The sequence below is a fragment of the Ranitomeya variabilis genome, chromosome 2 (assembly GCF_051348905.1).
Source record: "Ranitomeya variabilis isolate aRanVar5 chromosome 2, aRanVar5.hap1, whole genome shotgun sequence".
NCBI lineage: Eukaryota > Metazoa > Chordata > Amphibia > Anura > Dendrobatidae > Ranitomeya > Ranitomeya variabilis.
Window position 1 is genome coordinate 151,555,082 of NC_135233.1, and position 24,543 is coordinate 151,579,624.

The 24,543-nt window shown below is 40.3% G+C and overlaps 1 protein-coding gene across 5 annotated transcripts in view; it reads right to left on the reverse strand.

Moving 5' to 3' along the window:
* SYNE1 (spectrin repeat containing nuclear envelope protein 1) overlaps positions 1-24,543 on the reverse strand; it is a 667,130-nt gene that overhangs the window by 6,920 nt on the left and 635,667 nt on the right. For all 5 annotated transcript variants that reach the window (XM_077283091.1, XM_077283090.1, XM_077283089.1 and 2 more), the window contains 11 exons: positions 23,008-23,199; positions 22,082-22,415; positions 21,120-21,188; positions 18,265-18,407; positions 16,209-16,335; positions 15,220-15,431; positions 12,596-12,796; positions 10,662-10,790; positions 7,626-7,838; positions 5,033-5,125; positions 4,202-4,260 (listed from right to left, as the gene is read on the reverse strand). In XM_077283091.1, the coding sequence (XP_077139206.1) occupies positions 4,202-4,260; positions 5,033-5,125; positions 7,626-7,838; positions 10,662-10,790; positions 12,596-12,796; positions 15,220-15,431; positions 16,209-16,335; positions 18,265-18,407; positions 21,120-21,188; positions 22,082-22,415; positions 23,008-23,199 (1,772 nt within the window). The remainder of the gene's footprint in view (positions 1-4,201; positions 4,261-5,032; positions 5,126-7,625; positions 7,839-10,661; positions 10,791-12,595; positions 12,797-15,219; positions 15,432-16,208; positions 16,336-18,264; positions 18,408-21,119; positions 21,189-22,081; positions 22,416-23,007; positions 23,200-24,543) is intronic.

A 24,543-nucleotide genomic window follows, 5' to 3' on the forward strand; every position in this document is an offset into this window, starting at 1 on the left:
ATTCGACGTATTTCGAAGTATAATACACTTCTTCCTCAGGAAAAACCACACAGCTGTGAGAAAGAAGTGTATTATACTTTGAAAAACATTGAGTAAAACTATATGGCTAATTAACTTTCAGAATTTGGCGTGTTCGCCAAACAAGTCCACAAGACCTTCCTGGCTTCTCATGGGGTTTTTGACTTTTCCTAAATAAAAATGTAAGCTTAGAGAACTCGCTGGACTAGTGTCTCTTTTTAACCTTAATTCTATGAAAATATTCACCTGCATCATCTACAAACTTCCATAGACTGAGATGCTGACCCCCTTCAGAGAATATAAAAGGCATGTGATTCCCAAGGGGTCACCATGAGCTCACATGATCAAACTGAAGTATACCATGCATTTTCAGAAAGGAAATACTAAAGGTAATATTAGGTGAATAAAATAAAGTGAGAGGATGAATTTAAGAAAAATCACTAGTTGCTTTGTTACAGGGTTTTTATGACAGACCCTTTAGGGTGCATTCAGTCGTTTTTGAGGAGATTTCGTTGATATTTCTATCATCTTTTTTTTAAAAAAAAAAAAGCTGCAGCCAGATGTTACTATAAAGTCTACAGGAAATTATTGTAGCGTATTGTTGTCAATTTTTGGGTTTATGCAGTATACAAAAAAATGCATGTATAAAATAATGTAAACTATAAAAAGGCCTAAAAATTATTGCTATTCATGGATTGTTTTTCACATGCATTTAAGAATGTATGCATGTAACCTAACCATAGATTTCATTTTCATGGTAAATCAGTGTGATCTAGACCAGGATGGTGGCACACAAAGTTCCTTTTGTTCCATATCAATTGTACCACAGTATGCTGCCAACAGACAGTGCCGTTTCTCCCCTAGAACCAATGCTGTGTTCTGAACAGGGAGAGGGAAGTAGCCACTGGGCTTCTGGTGTCTTCCCCCTTGAAAACAAAGCATTAAATACAACATGCCCGATTATTTTTTTTCTGATGAACACCAACTGAGGAACAAATAGACATTAGACAGCTGGCCAGTCTGGCTGAAAGTAACAGGTTTATCTGAACTTCCTTAGTCTAATATGTATAGCCACCTTAAATTTCATACTGAAGTACTGCTTTGGCATGACAGGTCTCTAAATAACTGAACTGTAAAGAAAAAAAGATGGCCCTTATGATTAGTCACTCTAACGATAAAAACACCCAAGAACCCACATTATTAAATGTTATCGCAGACAAGGCACAAACAATACACACGGTCTTTATAAAAATGTTTCATAGTCATTAAAAATCCTGTAAAACCTCTTTATTTTGTCTGGCCTTAAACTGAAGTCTATCAATGTTTACTGATCCAGTGCAAGATCAAACACAAAGTACTCTGATCAGAAGCATTAAAAATAATAAGGAACACAGTGACAGCTTGTTCTGTGTTATCAGTTACTACTGCAGCTGACATCAAACACAACCTGTCTGACTTGTGCTTTTGATTAAGCGCTCTATTCAATCGCAACTCGTTTTTATTCCATGCTTGCCTGAATGACAAATTGAATATTGTGCTGTACTGCAAAAAGATGTGTTAATCAAAAGTGCCGGTGGAGAGGAAGAGTGCTGCTGGGCGGTTATTAGGAAGTGAACCTTGCTGAAAGCTGCAAAGCTGTTAGGACGCACACTGGGCCAGATGTTTGGCAAGGCAAGATGTGAGCTGCAAAGGCGATGATAGCTCAATGCTTTTATTATCACACTGGATTAAATCACACATGCTCATCAGCTTGTCAGTGATCCTGCTGGTTACCCTCCGTTCTCCATAGATCCATGCTGAGACGTAGCGCAAATAAACTGTACTCAATCAGCATGTTCATTCTGTTTCTCTTATCTCTTATTGTAAGCTGATAATCACTGGTGAAAGTAGAAGTCTATTTACAAATCATGAAGTGCTCTCGCCATGCGGAGATACATGAGAGCAGCAAAAATATTTACCATGACTACAATTAAATACACAATTTCGATAAAACTCATGGAGAAGTGTCTGGTTCTACATGTGACCATCATTGTCAGAGAATAGTCTTAAGATGGCTGCACCTTTATAAGCTGGGCATACGGTCACTTAGAGGGGTTATCCAGTACTTTATATTGGTGGCCTATGCTTAGATCGGCAGCCAAATGTGCTCAATTGTGGTGCAAAGTTACAGAGCTCTACCAGCTGTATAAAGGCCACAGCGGGGTACTGAAGATCCCCGCCTATCAATGCGATTATGAGCGGATGTGCAGTACCCTGTCATGGCCACTATACTGTTGACAGAGCTGTGCTGTGCCATTCGGCAAATAAGCACATCTAGTTTCCGCTGACACCAAGAACACCTGATCGGCGGGTGTGCCAGGTGTTGCACTGCCACCAATCTGACATTGATGACTATGCTAAGGCTAGGTGCCCAGCATTTTCTCTCATCCAAGAGAATTGGGGCAATTATGCTAATCACACGATGATCGGAGTCTGATCAGAGTGTGATCATAATGTGATCTGATTCTCTCAGATGAGATGGGAAAAAAAATGTCTCCATGTTCTCCCTTCTGTCAGTCTATGAAAACCACACTCTCATGTTATCTGAACGCAGTCCTATTTTTTCCATGAACTCATTGACTTTTTCTGTGGCAAAAGGTAAAAAAATCGGACACGTGCACAGCCCCATAGAATGAAATTGGCCCAAGTGCAATCCGATATTTTGTCGGATCACACTCGGGCCGAAAACACGATCACGTGCACAAGCCGTAATGTTAGACCATCAATGTAAAATACTGGACAATTTTTTTAACGCAGCTATATAGATATATTTTGAGTAAAATGGAAATGCCATGTGCATGGGATGATGAGCAAAGAGGCAAATGATGTAATTTCTGCTTTGCCGGGCCCTTTATGATGTCAAAGTGAAATTAGCTGTACAAAATCATTGCTGGTTACACTATAAGTTCTAGTGTGTTTAGACTATCACCAGAAACATAGCTTGGAGATACTGGGTGCTGATACGAAGTCTGAACCAGGTCACCTACATTGTTATGTGAAACAGAGGAGCTTTTGGCCCATTTAAGGCACTACTTCAACCTCTGCACATATTATGACTATACCATGAACCATTTAAGCCCTTAGAACTATACAGCTATATCATGTTAAATTAACTGCTCGATAATTGCATATTTTAATGGACGGTTTGTTACAATGGCTTAAGCAACAGCAAAAACTGCACTTGTAAGACCAGTCATACAATAAAAACAATCCTATTTGCAATATTTTTTTTAAACTATATATACTAATTTGCTAAACCGTAATAACCATTGATATAATTAGCTATTAATTGTGGCTATAGATAACTGACACTTTCCACGACAACATATACCATAGGATGTTTATAATCGTATATCTTTCTAGAACATTAATGTCCATAAGTGATAAAGTTATCAACATAGTGTCTTTGATGGTGTCTGGCTTTGATCTACATGTATACTGGACTGTCATTGTAGACTAATATTGAATTATTTTAAGGGTAATATCATTATCTTTATAACTACATTTTTTTCTGCTAAATATTTTACCCAAAAGTAATTGTTTAGGGACTGTAGTAAAGGAAAAAATGAACTAATGCAAAAAATGAGAAAAAAAAAGGACTGAAGCACACAAAATAAAAGCAACTAAAATACAAAAGCTGCTTAAGCAAAGATGCAAAATTGACTAAAACAATATGAAAAGCAAAAGCTACAGTATCACAGCTAGTCTGCACTCTTGTGATCAAAAGTGTGGGAGAGTTTTCTAATAAGTTTGAGAAGCGTGTTAGTAGGGATTAGTGAGGTTAGCAGAAGAAGGAAAAAGAAGCGTCACCAAATCTAAGGACCAAAGCTACTATAATAATGAAGAACACAAAGGAAGCAAATGCCCACAAAATGGACAATCCATTTTGACACTGATTCCAAAACTTATGGAACAGAGCCTTAAAGTGAGATCTAGAAATATAGAGGATGATAAAAGTATGCTCCATACTAAGTAACCTGCTGTCCCGTGAGGCTCAGCAAAGTACACCAGTAAAATGGTGACAATCCAGTTAGAAAACAAGTTTTTGAGGACTAGGGTTGACTTTCATTACCAGGCATGATGAACTTGTTCCATCATCCTCTGTGTTCTAGAGAAGAATGCGGAAACCAGGAGAATAAGGTACCTGCTAGGTGGGTTGTTGACAGAGGGTCCAGGCTGTGAGACACTACATTTGCCCCGTGGCTGTTTGCAATGAACAGGGGGTAAAGAAAGAAGAATGTTCAGTCCAGGCAAAAAAAGACAAGCTACCGGTAAAAAGAAAATCAACAAAATGAAAAGTGCAGCAAAAGAAAATAAAATCACATGAGGTGACCAATACCCAGGAGATAAGGAAACTGGCTTTTCAATTTTGAATCCAAAGCTACGGTTCTAGAAGAACACAATGTGACATGTATTGTAAGGGAATAAAAGATACGATCCCACAGAAAATTCCCTATTATTTATAAATCATATGATGTTGTTGTATTAATGAAATAAAAATAATTAAAACTGTTACTAAAGATCATTTTTACAACCATTTATTTTTTCATTTTTTTGTGAAAAATTTGAAAAGCCAGTTTTCCCTGACAATTTATTACTAGGACCTACAGGGATGAATGTAGAAAATCAATTAAGAAGATCATATAGTTTATAAGGACAGATGTTATTTAACTAAAGTATAAATGAAATACAAAGAATCCAAACCACCAAAAACTGATTAAAATATAAATGAACGGAATTATAAAGGAGAGGTCAAAATAATTCCTGCTTCGTTAAAAGATGTATAATTTGCCTTTATATCATGCAGAAGGGAAATGGCAGGGATCTGGTAGAGCTGAACATTGCAGGGTGAACAGTTCTTGGAAATGTGGGATGTGTTTGCTGCCCTTCCTACTGGGTTTTGTATTTAAATCTTTGCCTGGTGCAATCCATGGATTTTTATTTTCTTCCTAAATGGACACTTTGGTTGCATTACCGTTCTCTCCCTACTAGGCGTACTTCTGCCCGACACAGGACTGAGGGATCCGGACGTATCTAACTCATCTCCAGAAGACCATGAGGACAACTCCTAGTTGTAAACAAAGCAAACTTGATTATTTTGTCTATTAAATGTGCTAAATATTATAATATCTGCCTTTAGAAAGCAAAAACAATAGCATGCTATCGACTTTAAATATTTCTCTACATCTTGGGACAAATGTATTGGTTAAGCTTTTCTATATGTGAGAAATCCTTTTAAAAAATTCTTATTCAGTAGTGCGAATATTCTTTTCAAGTAACGCTTTAAGTTAAGAAATACTCTTATATAGAGTCTGCCAGTCCAACAAACAGTGCACCTTTTTCGTGGACAAACAGTTCAGTGCACTTTCCGGCCACTTTGATTTTTTTCCTTATCTCCACTAAATAGATGAGAAGAGACCAAAAAACAAGAAGGCATCACTCTATAAATTGGGATCAACCTAAAGCATAACAAAAGAAACCTAGAGAATAATAGAAAGAGAAGGGATCACCTATAAATAAAGAATGTTATTGGAAAGCAAGCCAAAAATATATAAAATCAATTAGAATAGCTCATAGGCTGTGAACACCTAACTAGACAAGCCCACAATAGAGCTAAAGTCTACCCTATCTAAGCATGGCCAAACCATACTATAGTGAGGATAAAGATTGGTCACTGGTCAGGTAATTGAAAGTGACAAGATCTTCAATATATAAATGGAAATAATCACATGTAAATTGTCGGAAAATAAAACAGTATACTGTATACTCGAGTATAAGCCGAGATTTTCAGCCTATATTTTTAGACGGAAAGTGCCCCTCTTGGCTTATACTCGAGTCATTGTCCCAGGGGGGTTGGCGGGGAAGGGGGAGCAGCGGCTGTGACATACTCACCTGCTCCTGGCGAGGTTCCTGCATCTCCGGTCTCCGGACGCTGACAGCTTCTTCCAGCGTTGAGCGGTCACATGGTACCACTCATTGCAGTAATGAATATGGACCCGAGTCCTCTCCCATAGGGGTGGAGACGCATATTCATTACTGTAATGAGCGGTAACGGTGACCGCTCAAAGCTTGAAGAAGGTGTCAGCGCCCGGAGACTGGAGATGCTGGGACCCTGCCAGGAGCAGGTGAGTATAATGGGGAGGGGAGCACTGCGTGATATTCACCTGTCCTCGTTCCGGGCGCCGCTCCGTCTTCCGCGTCCTCTGCAGTGACGCTCAGGTCAGAGGGCACGATGACGTTGTTAGTCCGCGCCCTCTGCCTGAACGTTAGTGCAGAGGACGCAGAAGACACAGCGGCACCGGAAAGAGGACCGGTGAGTATTGCAAGTGCCGGGGGCCTGAGCGACGAGAGGTATGTAATATATTTTTTTTTTTTAATCGCAGCAACAGCATATGGGGCAAATGTCTCTATGGAGCATCTTATGGGGCCATATTCAACGTTTGTGCAGCACTATATGGGGCAAATATCTTTATGGAGCATCTTATGGGGCCATAATCAACGTTTGTGCAGCATTATATGGGGCAAATATCTATACGGAGCATCTTATGGGGCCATAATCAACGTTTGTGCAGCATTATATGGGGCAAATATCTTTATGGAGCATCTTATCGGGCCATAATCAACGTTTGTGCAGCACTATATGGGGCAAATGTCTCTATGGAGCATCTTATGGGGCCATAATCAACATTTGTGCAGCATTATATGGGGCAAATATCTCTATGGAGCATCTTATGGGGCCCTTATTAACCTTTTTGCAGTACTGTATGGGCAAATGTGTCTATGGAGCATCTTATGGGGCCATTATTAACCTTTGTGCAGCATTATATGGGGCATATTTTAATATGGAGCATCTTATGGGGCCCATCATGAACTGTATGGAGCATTATATGGGGCTCCTGATTCAATAAGGATATTTAAAAACACTTAACCTACTGATATCTCAATTAATTTTACTTATTTTGGTACCTATTTTTATTTTTGAAATTTACCGGTAGCTGCTGCATTTTCCACCCTAGGCTTATACTCGAGTCATTAAGTTTTCCCAGTTTTTTGTGGCAAAATTAGGGGGGTCGGCTTATACTCGAGTGTATATGGTAATATACAGACAGCACAACCTAATAAACAATTCTAATGAACAACAGATTAAGAGAAAGGCATAATGGAGAAACCAGTGTAGTAAACAGTGAGAAGATGGGGGAGAGAACCTAACAGGTAGGTGGGAAGGCACACGGAACTGTTTGGCTATGTCAAGAGTGCGTCGAGCATCTATGCTTTACTTGACGACTCATTTTTCTACTGACAGACTCTCTTTGAAACTATTTAAACACTCTTAAGACAGTAATTTAACAGAGAAAAAAAACAAAAAAAACCCCAATTCTAATACTTTCTGAAGATGATGACAGCTTGCTAAAATTATAATTCTTCTTTTTCCGAAAGTATTCTTAGCAGAGTAATATTACTGCCAGTTTTCCATTCACAATAACATTCTAATTTATCACCAACTGACTCAAACTTTTTTTTAAATTTTGAGAATTTTTGGTTGTTCACAATAAACCTCAAAAACTTACCAGCTGACTGCTGGAAATGTCCAGGATTTTCTCAATTTGTTTGATGTGCTGTGTCACTTTCTTTAAGAGCACTTTAAGTCTGTTCCCAATGACATGCACCTTTTCTTTGGCTTCAAGACAATCCTTGCCCTCTGCATTGACAAGTAACTGGCAGGACATGTCTTGTAGAGATGCCACCTTTAGCTGAGATTCAAGCAGCTCACGCTTGATTTGCTGTTACATAAAGACAAGGTCAGCAGTGTTCTCAGGTATTAACATATTTTAATCGTGGCAGTATTTTCAGATTTCAAAATGAGCTTCCTTTAACTTTTTCACTTCCAAGGACTTAAGTATTATATGTACTGTACGATAAATATTAGGGCCAGAGAGTCTTATCTTCTAAATGACATCCTGACATTCTTGTGACTTTGATTATGACGCATGAGTGCTGCAACCTGTCAGAGGACACTAATGAGCTGCAGCTTTCACAGCTCTGTTAGATGGAAAAGCAGATTGGCTGCAGCGCTTACAAGAGATAAACAAGGTTGCGAGATTGCAGCCACAAATCATATGTCAAAGACGTTGTCCACTACTTTATTATTGATGATCTATCCTAAGGATAGGTTATCAATGTCTGAACGGTCGGAGTCAGACACCCAGGCACCCCAGCTGATCAGCTGTTCTCGATGTCATTGGAGGCCAGAGCTGCTCAATTACAGAACTGCTCTTTCTTCTGATGGTGACACATCCGCCTCCTATTGATTTGAATAGGAGGATGTGCAGTACCTGGTAGTGGCCTCTATCAAAAGATAGAGCAGCTCTGCAATTGAGTATATCCGGCAGGCAGCCGATGAAGACAGCGAGAATAGCTGATCGGCAGGGGTGCTGGGTGTCAGACGCCAACACATCAGACATTGATAAACTATCCTAAGGTTAGATTATCAATAGAGATGGGCTGACATCTCGATGTTCGGGTCTGATGGGCACGGCCCAACAGTTACAAAAAGTTCGGGTTGGGTACCAGAACAGTACAGGGACCCGAACCTGGACCGTCCAGGCTGAGAACCACTGGGGAATGAACCGCTGCAAGAGCAGCGTCAGTGACTAGCAGTGACGTCACTGAGGCCGAGTTCCCAGCCGGGCTGAACTGCGGTTTTCTCACAGCCCTAGCGGGGATCTTACCGAGGTCACCGCAGTTCAGCACTGCTGGGAACACAGCCTCAGTGACATCACCTCCAGTGACTGAGGCTGCACTCGCAGCAGTTCATTGCACAGTGCTTCTCAGTCTGGACGGTCGCATCTTGGCACCATCCAGGTTCAAAACTATTTTTCCCTCAGACATGGATTACGGCGTGGGACAGAACGATAGACAGGTATGGTATATTGTTGTTTTATTCTTGGTTTATTACAGGAAAACAAGGGAGCCAGTGGAATTATGCGAGGTCGTAAGTATGGTTTAATTGAGATTATTAAAGGAGTTTGTTTCTTTTTTTAAATTAAAGGACTTTATTCTTGGTGTCAGTGTTTTCATACAGTGTGACCATGGGGTTAGTAATGGGGACATCTTATAGATGCCTCTCCATTACTAACATTGGGGCTTGATGTCACCGGACAATACGAAGGTGACATCAACCCCCCCCCAACTATCACCCCACTTGCCACCGCTACAGGGCAAGTGGAGAGAGTCAGGCAAACCACCAGAATTGGAGCATCTAATAGATGAGCCTTTTCTGGGCAGCTGTGGGCTGCTATTTTTAGGCTGGAGGGGAGCAATATCCATGGCTCCTTACTAACCTGAGAATACCAGCCCCCAGCTGTCTGCTTTAGCAAGGTTGGTTGTTTTTTTTAAATTATTTAAATAATTAAAAAAATACGTGATGGGTACCCCTCTATTCTTAGTTTTGCCTGGCTGGTTATCAAAAATAGAGGGAACCCACACCGTTTTTTTTCTATTATTTATTTACAGTGCAGGAGCGGCTGATGAATACTCCCATCCGCCGCGCCTGCTCTCGCTGGTATTAGTGGCAGCAGGTTTTGGATGATGGGAGCAGTTGTCCCATCAGCTAATACCAGTGACCAGAGGTAAACTTTATACATCCGATCACAGCTGAGCACTCGCGCTGTCTTTCGACAGCGTGGGAACTGTGGCTCTCTGTCCGGCGGGGATAATTTCACCGCTGATCAACAGTGCATGCAGCGAGACAAAGACCCGGTGTTCGGGCAGCCGACCCCGAACAGTAACATGGACTTGGTGAAGTGCCCGAACAGTAGGTGTTCGGTACGGATGCCAAACTTTGCTGTTCTGGTTCACCCATCTGTAATCATCAATGATAAAGTACAGTAAGTAGTAGACAACCTCTTCAAGCACATTCAAATTTAAGGCTTTTTTTTATCAACTGTGCTCAGAGCAGAGGAGAACGCTAGTCCAGGAGGTAAGTATGCTTTTTTTAATTTTACTAGGCACATTAGGGACATTAAAAAGGGGTTATATAATAATGGACAGTCCCTTCAATAACATCCCTGCATCACGACATTTGTCCATTCATAAAATGTGTGACTCAATTGTTTATTGCTATCTCGATTGTTGAGTTTTTTGGTTTATTCAGTTATCATGACTATGTGAAGATATGTGCATGTAAAAGCAAATATGTGACATGTATAAGCTGCATAGTTTGTATGATATTTTTTCAGGTATTGCACATCTTAGGCTCTGTCTGAGTAAGACTTTCAGCCACAAACATTGCTTTTTAAGCGTTTTCATCACCTTATTGAAACATTGTATGAAAACTCCCACAACTATAAAGTTCTGAGTGACATTTTCACAACACATAAGCTTGCCTGCTTTTGAAAAAATAATAGGGTATAATAAGATTTTTGTATATTTTTTGCCAAAAATGTAGAAATTGTCCTTACAATGAAAGGTTTAATGATAGATTCTATATTATACTGTATAAAGAAGTGCTTTACATAGCGTGAGAAGAACGAATTGCCAATTAAATATACCTGTTTCTAGAAATCTTCTTTTTACCAGTCTAACTGAATTAAATAGCATTTTACCGTTAACAGCTTGTGGTGATCCTGGAGAGTGTCGGCATCTAGACTGGGATTGATAGGGATGATTTCATTTCTCCTTCGGTCAATATTTTCTAACCAAAGTAGCAGTCCATGGCTCATTTCATGGAAATCCTAGCGTAAAGCAGAGTTATGAAAAAATAAGCAAATGTACTATAGTTATCTAAAGAAATGAAACATAAGTATTGTACATAAGTATTGAGAAGACATAAACTATATCTGTCATTTATCATAGCGACAAAAGTAACAACATGGACCGGACGTTTAGGCCAACAGTTTATAAATCAGGCACATCTTGCGCCAGCTAGCTTCATAATAAGACTGATGTATGAAACACCCATTAATAAATTCTCCCCTTTGCCTTTCATTCTACGTACAGTATACTGGTAGCATTCCCTAACCTTAGTTAGACTGACTGTGATTAAGGCTCAGGTTCAGTCATCTGTTTAGAGCAGAAATTGGACTACTGGAACTTTTGGCAATAAATGTAAAACATAACTTATTTTTGAGTTCTCAATTCAATGGGAAACAAACTACAAAGTGAAAATATAAGGTTCATATACTATAAATCTTTATTCTAATTGTGTTAGTTCTGTGCTGCTTTAAGTAATTTATCAATGCAAAGGCCAACACAACGATTCCCAATGTTTTCCATTCTGCTTTGCATGCTTAGTAGTTTTTTTGGAACCTTAAAATGATTGAATATTGCACCAAACACTATATCTTGGATGGCTGTAGTTAAGATTAACAAGTACACTACAAATGGTTTCAGATGTACACTAAGTCTGGCGCATTCTAGGGTTCTATTATGGTACCAGATCAATCCAGGTGAGAGTATTGTCAGGGCTACAATATGACCAACCGAAATTCGAAAAAAAATACATAAAAATATGTATGTGTGTATAAAAAAATGCCACAAAAAACACTTGTTAAGTGGATTAAAATTCATGTCTTTTTTTACCAAGTCAGAAAAAAAGGAGCAAAAACATTTTGTGTACAGGAAGTCTTAAAGGGAATCTGTCAGCAGTATTTGACCCCTAAACTATTTAAATGCGGATGTAACTTCACATGGCCAGTCCATATCAGATGCGATATGCTAATGACACTCGACTCCAGCTTTACGGCAAGCGTGAGCCGAATGTCATGCTACTGTGCTCCGAGTCTCTCACATGACATAATCACAGCACAGGTGCGGCGGCTTCCCTGCACTGAATGTGTCAGCGCCGGCCGTAAAGCAGAGCACAGCGGTGACGTCACCGCTGCTGCCGGCGCTGACACATTCAGTCAGTGCAGGAAGCTCTCGGCAGCAGCGCGTAACCCTGTGGACGCCGGGGGACGTGACAGACATCAGAAGTCAGAAGGTGAGTATGTAGTGTTTTTTTTTTACTTTTACAATGGTAACCAGGGAAAATATCGGGTTACTAAGCGCGGCCCTGCACTTAGTAACCCGATGTTTACCCTGGTTACCCGGGTGCTACAGGGGGACTTCGGCATCGTTGAAGACAGTTTCAATGATGCCGAAGTCGTTCCCCTGATCGTTGGTCGCTGGAGAGAGCTGTCTGTGTGACAGCTCCCCAGCGACCACACAACGACTTACCAACGATCGCATCGCTGGTCGTGATCGTTGGTAAGTCGTTTAGTGTAACGGTACCCTTAGTAAAACGTACATAATGTACACAATATGGTTTTTGTTTCTCAGTATATGGTGGAATGAGGGAAAGCATCTCACATTACATCATATGTTATTCTAATATAACAAAAATGCTAAATGTAAACATATGAAAAGTCAGTATGAAAACTTAGTTATATCATTTTTTAGTAAAGAGGCTTGTTTTCGAGTTAAATAGTACCGAGTAATATGTCTTTCCAAAAAAAGCACTCTAAGTGGTTTGTAAATAAGAGTAAGGCATATTATAGACCTGGCACTGCATTAAAGCATCCTGTAGTGAACATCGCCAATCCTCTAATGTGCTGCCCACACGGTCCCATCTGACGTTCATTTGTCTGAGCCGCTCTTGAAGTTCCTTGCTTTCTGAAGTATCTGCCTGAGTGAACTCGGAGCTGCACAGGTTAATGGACAGGACAATAGCTTTCCGACTATCCACAGCTTTCTGAAGTTCCTGGTAAAAATAAAAAATACAAGTACTTTGCAACTTCTATGAATCCAGGTAAATAAACAGCGGGTTCATTTCCAAATGAGAAAAAAAAGCCTGCTGCAGTTTGCAAGAGAACTGCTATTTGGAAGAATGATGACACTCAACAGAAACATAAAAAAGATAAACAGAAAAAGCCTATAAACAGCAACGTATGACAGTGGCCAAATCAGCCTACCCTTCAATCCAAGGCACCCTTCACAAGTCCGTATTATTCCGGTACCAGATTAAACGGTACCGGCAGTATCAGTGTTTTGGATCAGTGTGCCATCAGTGAGCCATCAGTGTGCCAGCAGTGTGTCATCCATGTGCCATCAGTGTGCCATCAGTGAGCCATCAGTGTGCCATCAGTGTGTCATCCATGTGCCATCAGTGAGCCATCAGTATGTCATCCATGTGCCATCAGTGTGTCATCTGTGTGTCATCAGTGTGTCATCAGTGTGTCATCCGTGTGTCATCAGTGTGCCATAAGTGTGTCATCCATGTTTCATCAGTGTGCCATTTGTTTTTTCCAGTATATCTTAAGAAAAATCAAATCTAAAGCTTCTCTTATACTTTGCAATGTTAAACACGTGCAGCACACGGAAGACACACGGATACTATATGTGTGCTGTACGTGTTTTACATGGACCCATAGACTTGTACTGACCTTTGTCATCAGTGCGGCCGGGAATAAACGATCATGTCTCTGTGTGGGTCACATGAACACATGGTCCATGCAAAAACACGAACATGTGAAGATCACCATAGGTTTTAATAGGTACATGTGGATAAATGTCTCCAGTCACGTGTAAAAACAGATGCCACAAGTACCGGAAACAAGTACATATGAAAGGGGCCTAAATGAGAAATGTAGTTGTTTACTGAATCTGATGCATCCAGTAGCTATCAGACATTTATATCCTCTGCCAAAAATGTCTAAGACAGAAAAAACCTTTTAGGCTTCTCCCAGGGTGGGAAAAATTAAAAAATGCCAATTAGATATGATATGCTATAAGCCGAACAAAATACATTGGGCCATATGTATAATAACTGTGTAAAAGAGAATCTAAGTCATAAAAAACAGATTACAGCATTCGAGCTTAGAACTTCTACCCTTATGGCTTAAATCAGGAAATGGACAGCATTTGCAAACAGTGCATTTTGCTCTGCCCTCTATTACACAGACAACAATTTATATGTCAACTGTGAAAGGTTTAAAAAGGTTGTCCGGTCCAAATCGATAAGTCGGCAGTCACTCTGTGTGACTGCAGCCTAATGAATCCCCCCCAGCGCATGCACTGTGTACTGCGAGGATTGACCGGTTTTTGAGCGGGGACTGGAGGGAATGTATGTGTTACACATACCCCCGGACAGGGCCTGTCTAGTGAGCGTAGCCTCGCACCATACACCTTTTTTGAGCAAGGCCACGCTCCATCTAGTTATGTGGCCTTCTAGTGGGCGTGGATGACTAGAGTCACACAGAATGACTGCAGACTTATCGATTTGGACCGGACAACCCCTTTAATTTCCCCTATGTTGGAGCTGCAGACAATTTAAACACCTACTACCATGTTTGTCCACAGATTACGGCAAATTGTTGACTACCCCAGGAAAGAGAAGTAAAAGTGATAAGGTTATTGTTAGATAAATCTTCTAATAATTGGACTAATAATAAAACTTCTATATCTACTGCTTCATTCAAACATCCAATTTTAAGGTGCGTGTTTTACCCACATTCTTCACAGACCGAAAACAAAGATTTATCAAAACTTCTATGCCAAAAAAGTGCAGTAAATTTTTTGAAAAATTTTTACATTTTGCTGCAATTCCAAGTTGCACTCAAATGTTGCCTCTTTTGCTGTTTACACACCAGTTTCTCCCAGCTCTGCTATAATGGGCAGGGACAGGGGCTTGATGCCACAGCTTGTCTACTTCACGATAAGCTGTGGCATTCCATTCACCAGAAATCTCACTCCAGCCCCTGACTGGAGAAAGACACATGGAGGCACGTACCTCTTCATAATTCAGGAGTGTCTGACTCCACCACTCCACCTTCATCAAGACACAATTTTTTTGGAAAGGAAAAAAAATGGATGCCACACTGATGGTGAAAACTAACACACCAAAAGATGAAACTCAAATCCAGGACAGTGATGAAAAAGGGTCAGTTTTTTCTCGTACTCCGAAAAAAAATCATGTCTGAATGTTTGTTCAATTCGAGGATTTCCAAAGAATCTCTTTTAGTCTACTATGATTTCATCTTGCAATGCAAAAATGCATGTAGGGGAACCTGTTCATTATGAAAATTCACAATGCTCCTGAAGCAAGATGTAGGCAAGAGGAGCTGTTGGGCTTCTGCAAGATGGAAAACACAACATCAAAATGAGCACATATGGCCCAAGAGTTACCTTCAGCTTCTTAATCCTTTGCTCGATAGTTTGTATGTCAGTACTTGTGTCCAGATGTCGCAGCTGGGCCAACTCCTCTTCTGTTTCTCCTAGCCAATCCCAAATGTTGTCAAGGTCTGACATAAACTGCTGCCATTGCTGAAGTTTGTGTTTCATTCTGAGCTCCTTATTATGGGCTTGGGCGTGGATTAATTCCCATCTCTCTATAACACCTGATACATTGGAAACATCAAAGACAGAGAGGTTCACTATTAGGGTCTGAGCACACCAGATCTTTTAGACACCAGCGTATGGTATAGTTTTGCTGTAGGTATTTTTTTTACAATCTACATACAAAATAGCACCGAAGCCAACGCATGAAGAATGGACAGGTGACGTCTATTAGCACATTCACCGCTTTCGAAGCCTGAAGCGGTTAAAAGAAGTTACAAAAGGTGGAATATATGCACAGCAAGTCGTTTTGACATTACTGTGTATATTTTTATTCTTTTTGATGTTTTTTAGTGTTTCATGTGGGTTCCATGTGTGCACATACCCTTAGAAATCTCACAAATATCTCTGAGACAAGAATTCATTCTGTATCAAAAAGTACTAAAAAATATCTAATTAACAAAAATGCAGAGAATCTAATTTATGGATTATGGAACAAATTCCAACAGCAGAATTTGGCATGTCTTGGCAATTATTTGACGAGCTGGTTGAAATGAACAGGCAGATGAACAAGTGCAGCATTTTACATACATTTGGGTCTCGTCAGACAGCCCAACCCTGGGAACCATTCTCTCTTAGATTTCTCGGGTCTTATGACATTTTACCAATTCGATAAGGACAGAAAAGGGATGGTGTCCCAATGTCACTCTTCTCTGTCTGATACTGCCATGCTAACAAGTCTTTGGTGAACATAATATTAGATTGTGAACTTTTTCAACCATTTAATTAGGACATTAAAGTCTTCAGGAGTGTGTGCCCCTGTGTGATTTATGCTTTACCTGCAGATTGTGTCTCAGTGCTATTCAAATTAATGAAGCCAGACAGCTTTTCCTCTTCCTCTTTCAGATTGTCGCTTACTCGTCTCACTGTGTCTATGCTGCCCCGACACTCTCCAAGAAGTTTCATCTGGTGAACACAAAGAAATGGAAATGGAATTAATCATCTCATATCTGTTGTTTTACTTCCTCCGCTGTAGGGTGTCTTTCATGTAACACTTAGGCCACTGCTGATTTGTTCACAAAATTTTCACTACTAATTTGTTCACAAATCAGTGATAAATCCACGACGAATCTTCTATCAGAGTCCACCTAATCTGTGTTACTTGCAGATTTTTTTGCGGATTTTGCTGCAGATATCACCCTGCTCCATTAATAAGCCTTGAAGAAAGAGAGAAGAAACAGGATGCACAAAAAACAGCATACACAGGAAACAGCATGCTGAACACTCAAAATCTGCACCTTGCTTTAATTTTCATGAAAACTCTTTCACTTTGCTGGTACTGTTAAACACGCAGAAAAAAAGTGGCAAAAATTCTGCAAAAACACAATGTCTAAACTTTGCCTTTGTTTTCTATAGGTATAGCTTAATTTTCATGTTTGTTTTTTAAAAATGCACAGTACGTAATGGGAGCATGCAGGAAAAAAAAACAAAAATATTCAACTAAAGAGATTTTTTATCATCATCTACCAGGTGTAAGTGGTAGGAAAGTATAAAGTAAACACGAACTCCGATATTAGATCTACAGGGTTGACCATTTATATGGATACACCTAAATAAAATGGGAATGCTTGGTGCACCACCACATTATAGGTGTCAGGTCCGAGCATTCCTACATGAACAGTTTCCTGGAAAGTGGATTGGTCGTCGTGGGCCATTTGAATGGCCACCAAGGTCTCCCGATCTGACCCCCTTAGACTTATCATTGGGGTCATCTGAAGGCAATTGTCTATGCTGTGAAGATACGAGATGTGCAGCATCTGAAACAACGGATACTGGGAGCCTGTGCTAGCATTTCTTCTGCGGTGTTGCTATCAGTGTGTCAAGAGTGGGAGAAGAGGGTTGCATTGACAATCCAACACAATGGGCAGCACTTTGAACACATTTTATAAGTGGTAATAAACTTGTAAATAACTCTTGAAAGAATAAAGTTATGTTAAAACCAAGCACATCATTGTTTTTGCGGCTGCTAGACAGGCTGAATACATGTGGGAATTCCTTAACAAACAGGCAACCCCCACATGTATTCAGGCTGTCTAGCAGTCGCAAATAATGCAACTGCGGCAAAGTTAAACTGAATACATGTAATTTTGTTTCTATATCTAAGAAACTGCACTAGTGTGCAAAAGTAAAGTAGAAAGACTCCAGATGAAAAAACTTGTATGTCTATTTCAGGGTAGATATAGTAAATGTCAGTTTGGCAAATCATCACAAATATTTTCAACAGGTAAAAGGAGACTTGTGACTCACGTATATATGTGCAGTTTCTTAGATATACAAACAAAATTACATGTATTCCCTTTAACTTTTAAGAGTACATTGACTCCTTTTTTGTATAATTATCACATTTAGTGATTTATTCATGCTTTGTGTTCATTAATGTCAGTATTTCATTACGTTTTTTTCTTGTGGTCACTTTTTGTGTTATGGGCAGATATACACTTTTTGTTGTTAGCATCCTGTTATCATCTTGTGCTTCCCTCTTTTTTTTCCTAAATAAATATTTTTGTACTCCATCCATTCATTGGTTTCCATTTTTTGTTATTTGGACCATATAATACCATAATGATCAATTCATTTTGAGCCAGTACATATCAATTTACATGAAAAGTAAAATATATATTTCATACAAAATTAGCTCAGTGATCAAAGTGTTTATCACAATATCTTTAGCTTTGACGTACTTTGTGTTGTGCCATCAATGAGATCAGGTTTTAGGTCTATAGCTTTAGCGCATTGATTTGCATGAAGATAATTATTGCTGCAGGCGGGCAGTCCTGACATTTCAAAAATGCTGGAGTGAAATACACACAGTGGTTCTCCAGGGTTACTACTCACATAGCCTGTGTAACTTGAATCTAGCTCTGGTCCAGTGGGTGTCCTGCTGCGAATGACATTCTCTGCCTGCTGCAAATGAAAGCGACTGGTATCCAATGCTTTGTCAAGTTGACGGATCTGTGTTTCCAACAAACTGGACTCTCCTGAGGTGGAAGAAAGCACTCCTATCAATCAAGCTCTCTGAGCTCAGCAACGTTGAACAGTAAGTGAGAGGTCTAATATAGAGAAAGAACTGGGTATAGCAAGCATGCAGAGAATACTATTAGTAGATATGGGTACATTGTGTTAACAAAAAATCTAGAAAATTAACTGTTTTCACCGTTCCATCCCCAGTATAAGCACCTACACGTGTACACGTGTACTGAATATTACAAGAGGATAAGTGCCAAGCCAGGAAGCAGGTCAGGAGGACCTCCAAGGAGTCTCCATCATAGAACATATTCAGAAGATCTGACCAGAAGAATCGAAGTTTGGGTCTTCTTCTGAAAACACTCTCTGATCATTGGCTCAAGTAAACATGGCAGCGATCAGCCGATAAGCAAGGAATCGCGTATTATATTGTCGATGTGAACTCCTTATGGGAATAAATCTGTTCTGTAAAGAGACCTATACTGATAACATCTTTTCCGATACCTTGATTTTTAGGTGGACAATACACATACAGTAACTGTTTTCTCTTTGCACCTCCAAAGGTTTTGAGAACTGTGGTGAATCCTAAGTGACTCATCTGTTTTATTGGACATATAAAGGATATTTTGTATGGCCTTTAACTGATTTTAATGCTTTCCAAACTTATGGATATTGCTTCATCAGGAAACCCTGATCTTCAAGGAAAAGCATACTGAAATGGGTACTGGCCAGAGATGAGTGATTCGCAGGACCCTGTCAGTAATCCATGGATGCTGGACCGGAGCCCTGTCAGCAATCCTGATTCCTCTTTTGAATTCTGGCCTGTTGTGACACTGCACCAAGCCTTCCAATTGACAGAGGAGCCAGGATGCTGGCAGTATGCAAAGCTGCCATCCAACAGCCGTGGACAACTGACCAGTTCACTGTAGCAGGGACCTGGGAATTTATTTCCTCAGCTATAGTACTCATTTTGTTGATCGTATGAAATGCAGTGATCTCCAACATAGAGTTAGAGTATTCTAGTAGTGGTAATTGCGGAGCAGGCATGTAATATACTGTACGTCCTGCAGGTCAGTCTCTGAGACTGCAAATACTGATTGAGTAATAAATAGAGTACTGTGCACACATTCCTGATTTGTGGAAACTCAGAGTCCGTTCCCAGCAAAGCATAAGCTATTGGCATAGGTCAATAAGATGAGAAAAGGCTCAGTGTTAAGGTACCTTCACACTAAGCGACTTTACAACGATAACGATAGCGATCCGTGACGTTGCAGCGTCCTGGCTAGCGATATCATTGTGTTTGACACGCAGCAGCGATCTGGATCCTGCTGTGATATCGCTGGTCGTTGCTGAAAGTCCAGAACTTTATTTGGTCATCAGATCGGCGTGTATCGTTGTGTTTGACAGCAAAAGCAACGATGCCAGCAATGTTTTACAATGGTAACCAGGGTAAATATCGGGTTACTAAGCGCAGGGCCGTGCTTAGTAACCCGATATTTACCCTGGTTACCATTGTAAAAGTAAAAAAAAAAAAAACAGTACATACCCGCCCTCTGATGTCTGTCACGTCCCCCGGCGTCTGCGCTGCTGCTCAGAGCTTCCCGCACTGACTGTGAGTGCCGGCCGGAAAGTAAAAGCAGAGCGGTGACGTCACCGCTGCGCTCTGCTTTTACTTTACGGCCAGCACTCACAGTCAGTGCGGGAAGCAGACGGCAAGGGACGTGACACCGGAATGTGAGTATGTACTGTTTGGTTTTTTTTACATTTACGATGGTAACCAGGGTAAACATCGGGTTACTAAGCGCGGCCCTGGGGACTTCGGCATCGTTGGTCGCTGGAGAGCTGTCTGTGTGACAGCTCCCCAGCGACCACACAACGACTTACCAACGATCACGGCCAGGTCGTATCGCTGGTCGTGATCGTTGGTAAATCGTTTAGTGTGAAGATACCTTTAGCTAAAGATATGTCTTTCCTCCACAATTTTAGTCAGATTTTCATTGCAAAGACTCCCTGTTTCGAAGATCAGGTTGAGAACGCCCTTTACAAGCTCTTCGAAACAGGGAACACAAGATAATCAAGGACTGTACAAAAGAAGTGCTAATATTTGACGAGATGGGTTCATGGGATATTTGAGTATAGATAGAGATTAGATTTGAAGAATCCCTGTCACCTCTCCGTACATATCTGTTTTACTAGGTACATGTACTGTCTGTAATGTGACTCTTCTGGGGCATCCTTTCTTACAACTCTGCATGGTGCCATTCCTCTGTTATTCCTATTAGAAAGTTATGAATAAATTGACAACTGGATGTTACCAGTTGGGGGGTGTCCTTACACTCTCTGGCTCCGTCCAATCAGTGCTGACCATTGGATGATGTCAGAGTCTACAGGGACACACCCACGACTGGTAGCGGCCAGCTGTCAATTAACTCATACATTTCTGGAACAACAGAGAAAGGGCACAATGCAGAGTTCTTCAGAGATGTCACATTATGGAGAATGCAATTATTCACTAAAAGAGCCATGACAGGTCCCCTTTAAGAAAACCAGGTTACTGTTAACGAGAGAATGTAAAGATTTGATTACATGCAATGAAAGTATTAATAGTTCTATAATACACATGCAGCATGTGAAATCAGTATTAGATTACAGTGATCTTGTGGAAAGCTGTTATAATAAGTGTGCTACGTCTGTGGCGGTGTCTTTTATAGCGGCATTGAGCCTACCAGTGGATTGTTTCAGAACATTCTCAGTAAGTTTAATATAGGCTTCAGGACTTTCAGGAATTTCTACATCTGTAAAGATAAAGGAGACGCTAAGTATGTGTGATATTTGTATGTATCCTGGATTTTGTGTAACCTCCTTGTAGGTGAACATGTCTTACACAGTGTGGGACCAAAATGCAAATCTGTATTGTATCTATGTTATGTGATTCTTCCAATTGGCCAAGAATACATTAACAATTTCCTTCTTGATATTCTAGATTATGCATGTTTTATGAATGTTTTGTTGCTTGTAATTTGTGATACTTTAATAAAAAACAAGAAAGAGATCAGATATCTGAAAATATAACAAACCTTAGAGAAGAAATCCTTTCTAGCATTAAATATGGTTGTCAATACAATATCCTGTTAAGGGAATATTTCCATCTTTAGAAGTTATCACTTATCCATAGGATGGGTGACAACTTGCTGATCAGTCGGAGTCCTCCAACTGTGACCCCAAGAACAGCCTCTGAAATACCTTATCTGAATCGAACAATCCTAAAAAGAATGAACTGAGCGGAGGTGCACATGTCCACACACCATTCTATTCAGATGAGGTCATCCTGTTTAAGAACTGTTTTTGGGGGGGGATCCGTGGGCGTCCCAGAGTTCGAGCCCCCACTGATCAGTTACTGCCATCGTATGCATAGGTGGTAAATTCTAAAGATGAGAATAACCCTTCAACTGCCCCAAAGGTCATGTTGAGATAGGAGTGTTACACAATTATCAGATGATGGAGAAATAGTAGATCCGCATAAATGTTGTATCTTGGAGGAACCACAAACTTAAAGAGGGCTGTAAACGTCAACAGCTCCAAACTGGTAAATTGACTTCAATTAATCTTCAATTAATCATATCCATTATACAATAGTATAGTATGGGCAGATAAGAATTAATATAAAAAACAGTACAAAAATTAATACCAGCTAAACCTGTGGCTCCTTGAGAGAAATAATTCTTAACATGCTCATCATCTTCTTCATCTGAGTCCAATACTTGAGAAACTGCTGTTTCTAAGTCACGACTAAGGTCGTAGTCATGATCCCACTCCAGCGGTATAGAGTCCACACTTGCAGGAGTATCCCGACCTGATCTTTCACTTCTCATAGGAACAATTAGTGACAACGAGTGGTTTGACGAGGGTAGAGGTGAAGGTGAGCCACCAGCTGCTTTAGTGTGCCATGGAAGATCAGATAGCTCCGCTGCTTCATCACCATCCACTTCTCGATCAGAGAAGTCAGGCTCATCATCCGTTAGCTAAAAGAAACAAAAGTAAAAAAAGGATTAGAGAGGTTGGCAATTAATCATTTGACTAAATTGTGAGTGTCGTAGGGCTTTTCTAGTCTTAGATACTCCAACATAGCTCCGTACGCTGTGCAATGGCTGTTCTGGGGTATCACAGTTCAGTTTCTATTCACTTCTATAGAAGGTGAGTTGCAGTACCAGCGAATAGCCACTACACTTTGTATGGAGCTGTGCAGTTTCCGCTCAGTACAATGTTTACATTCGACCACTTCAGGAGCTGCACACAACTGATCATTGGGAATGTGGAGTGTCAGGCTCACACCAATTTGATAACAATCACTTATCCTAAATATAACACATCAATGTCCTGAAAAACCCCTTTTCAGATTTGGCAAAATAAAAATGGACTGGAAAATTATCTTCACATAATATGTATCATAATAAGGCAGGCAACTTTACATAGCCAAAATTACCGTTCAATAAGTATTTATACGACCCACTGCAGTACACTATGTCACCAACAATAATGGCAAGCACACCAAGCAGCAAGAATCACTTTATGTTACTCAAGATGAGTAGTTTTCAAAATAATAATTAAACTTACCGGAAGGCGAATTAATTTCTTGTGATATCGCTCAACGCGGCCAAAGACTTCTAGGCAGTATCTGCGGAGTTCATCCAGCTCTTCCTCAATAACAGCTGCATCTAAAGGCTCACTCTTTTCTAGCAGTTGTTCTCCTTGGGTAATAATTTGATCAATCTTATTGCTGTTTAATGCTATTTCTTGCTGAAAGGCCTGAGAGAAAAAGCACGGTGATTTCATGAGACGCCCCTTAAATGGAATCCATAAATATAGACAACGAAACAGTCCTTGATGCAAATTTCGTACTTTATTATACTGACAATCTGCAATAAATCATATCATGTTTAGGTCTATGTATCAGCCCTAAACAGTTAAAGGGAATCTGTCAATGGGTTTTTGTGATACCCATTCTGTAGGGGCAGACACTGATTCCTGAGATGTATCAACAGGGCTGCTTACTACAGTTTTGACAAAAATCACAATTTTATCTGCTGCAGATCTACCAGTTCTCTTAATGCTGAGCTCTGTAAAACACCATTGATTTACACTGTGCTTAGGCAGAAAGTGGCCAATCAGTGCTGTGGGCAGGGCTATTCAGAGCTCATGAATATGGAGGCAGGTTTACTTATCCGCAAGTGATAATCTCCAGCGTATTCTGCAGTACCACAACGCCGATGTTCACATACAACCCTATCTCACAATACAGAGCAAAGAACTAACCAAGAATCAAAAATAAGAAAAGAGGGGCTGCTCACAAGGGCTTATAATCTATGAGAAATAATGATGACGCAATAGGTAATAGTGCAGGGTTCGCACAAGGGTCCATACATCTTCGTGGTTTATACACATAAAGGAGGATGAGCAGGCACCCACCAGTATCTGTGTATGCACTGATATGAAGGGCATTGATGTGCAAGGGATGAGAGGGACACTATCAAAAGAAATAATAATGTAGAAGGAAGGTAAAAGGAAAGGAGTCTGATTACGGGATGACTGGACCTGCCTACATAGATGTGTTTTTAGAGCATACTTAAAACTCAGGATTTTGGGAATAAACCAGATTGCCTCAGTATTGTATTCAAGAGGACAGGCACAAAATAAGAAAATTCTTGGGAGACAGAAGAGAGATTTGGATTATGGAGGATGTTATTTATTATTAGGATGGAGAACATGGATAGGGTGGGTAAAGGTGAGGGGAGAGTTTAGCGAGGCGAAGACCGATTAGCAATGAGGAGAATGAATGAAGGCAACAATAAGAGTTTTGGCAGCTTCCACAGCAGGAAAAGGGCATGTTCTAGAGATGTTTATGAAGAGCAGGTAGCATGAACATACTAGTGATAGAATAGTCAAAAGGGCAGATCTGATCAGGACAGGATATGTCCTGCCTTGGAGTTATGGTAGTACCATGCACTAAAAGGGAGTATCAGCCAAAGGTTCTGTTGCATCTTTTCTGCTTCACTTTTATGTTCGAAATCTGCTGTTTAACAGTTCACGGAAAGGGGATGTGATTTCTTGAAAACTCATGACCACTATGTGTTTAAAAAACAACGTGAGACT